The sequence below is a fragment of the Ursus maritimus genome, unplaced genomic scaffold, assembly GCF_017311325.1.
Source record: "Ursus maritimus isolate PB19 unplaced genomic scaffold, ASM1731132v1 scaffold_34, whole genome shotgun sequence".
Lineage (NCBI taxonomy): Eukaryota > Metazoa > Chordata > Mammalia > Carnivora > Ursidae > Ursus > Ursus maritimus.
Genome location: NW_024426008.1, coordinates 26637465 through 26638876, shown reverse-complemented (window position 1 = coordinate 26638876; position 1412 = coordinate 26637465). Strand labels below are relative to the sequence as shown.

The 1412-nt window shown below is 64.9% G+C and overlaps 1 protein-coding gene across 1 annotated transcript in view; it reads left to right on the top strand.

The window, feature by feature from the left end:
• The first annotated feature begins 815 nt into the window (after positions 1 to 815).
• LOC121100135 (growth arrest and DNA damage-inducible protein GADD45 gamma) overlaps positions 816 to 1412 on the top strand; it is a 3319-nt gene continuing 2722 nt past the window's right edge. Inside the window, exons 1-2 of the mRNA XM_040620339.1 lie at positions 816 to 987; positions 1234 to 1335. Coding sequence (XP_040476273.1) covers positions 935 to 987; positions 1234 to 1335 — 155 coding nt within the window. The 5' untranslated portion in view covers positions 816 to 934. The remainder of the gene's footprint in view (positions 988 to 1233; positions 1336 to 1412) is intronic.

Genomic DNA, 1412 nt, shown 5'->3' with positions numbered 1-1412 from the left:
CCGATCCCCACGCGCCGGGTAGCCCCGCGACCCCCACGCGCGGCGGGGCCCTACCCACCCCACCCTGCGGCAGGTGGACAGTGTCGCTATGAAGAGAAAGCCTCGATTGTCCCTCCTGCAAACCGCCACACGCCAGACCTCCGCTATTGTGCGCTCTCCATAGAAATGCAAACGAGCCGCGTGCGCCGGCCGCAATCTGCTCGCGCGTCCCAGCGCCCCGCGGCGCCGGGCTGCGGGCGGGGAGGTCGGCTCGGACCCTCCAGCGCGGCAGGGTCGGGGCGCTGAGCTTGCGGGGAGGCCTTGCCGGCGCGCTCCGGATCGCGCTGTCGCTGGAAGGGGCTGTGGCCAGGCTTCTTGCAAGCTTAAAGCCCGCGCTGGGTGTTTTTACTTTAAGTTCCGGTTTAAAAGCAACAGTCTCATAAACTTTCAATTAAAAGTAAAGAAAAAAATAGAAAGGTAGCAACAAAAATAAATGCAAAAAAAAATCTTAATTTCCCCAAAGGGGCATTTGATAAATTGCGGCGTCCTATTAGCAAGCAAGGTTTTTTTTTTTTTTAACTTTTTCCTTTTAAGGACTTAAAAAAACAAAAAGGCGAGTGAAATCTGCAGGCTCCAGTCTGCCTGGTAACACCCCGACAAAAGCGGCAGATTTGAGGCATTGTCATCCCCCGCACCCCTCCCCACGTGGCCTTCTGGCACGAGCCGCGGCGGCCGCCTCATTTGCATCAGAAAGCGGGCGCCGGCCAATGGGCGCGCAGCCTCGCGCCAGCTGGCGGCGCCGCGGCCGGGCCTATAAAAGGGTGCGCGGCGTACTGGGGCGCACTCGCCAGCCTTGGGCTCGCAAGGCTGCCTCGGGTTCCCCGTCTTCCCAGTCCCCGCCGCGTCTGCGCCGCTCGCTCCTTTCGTGGATAACTAGCTGCTCTCCGACTGAACCATGACTCTGGAGGAAATCCGCGGCCAAGATACGGTTCCCGAAAGCACCGCTAGGTGGGTCGGCGCCGGGCGCCGGACGTCTCGGGGCGCGGGGATTCTGTCCCTGTCCTGGCTGCAGCTGCTCGGGCGGCCGCCTTCGGGGCCCGCCAGGACGGGGAGCCGCTGGGTGGGAGCTAGGCACCGGGAGCGCATCCCCGGGGCTGGGGCGCTGGGCAGGGGCGCTCGGGGTGTGTCCTCGGGGTTGGGGATTTCGCCGCGCCTTCTGGCCAGTCCCCGCTCACCGCGCTGGCTCGTCCGCAGGATGCAGGGCGCCGGGAAAGCGCTGCACGAGCTGCTGCTGTCGGCGCAGCGCCAGGGCTGCCTCACCGCCGGCGTCTATGAGTCCGCCAAAGTCTTGAATGTGTGAGTGTGAACGCGGCCCCGGGTGGGGCGACCTGGGGCGGGGGCGGGGGCGGCGGCGGGGAGACGGCGGCGGGGGG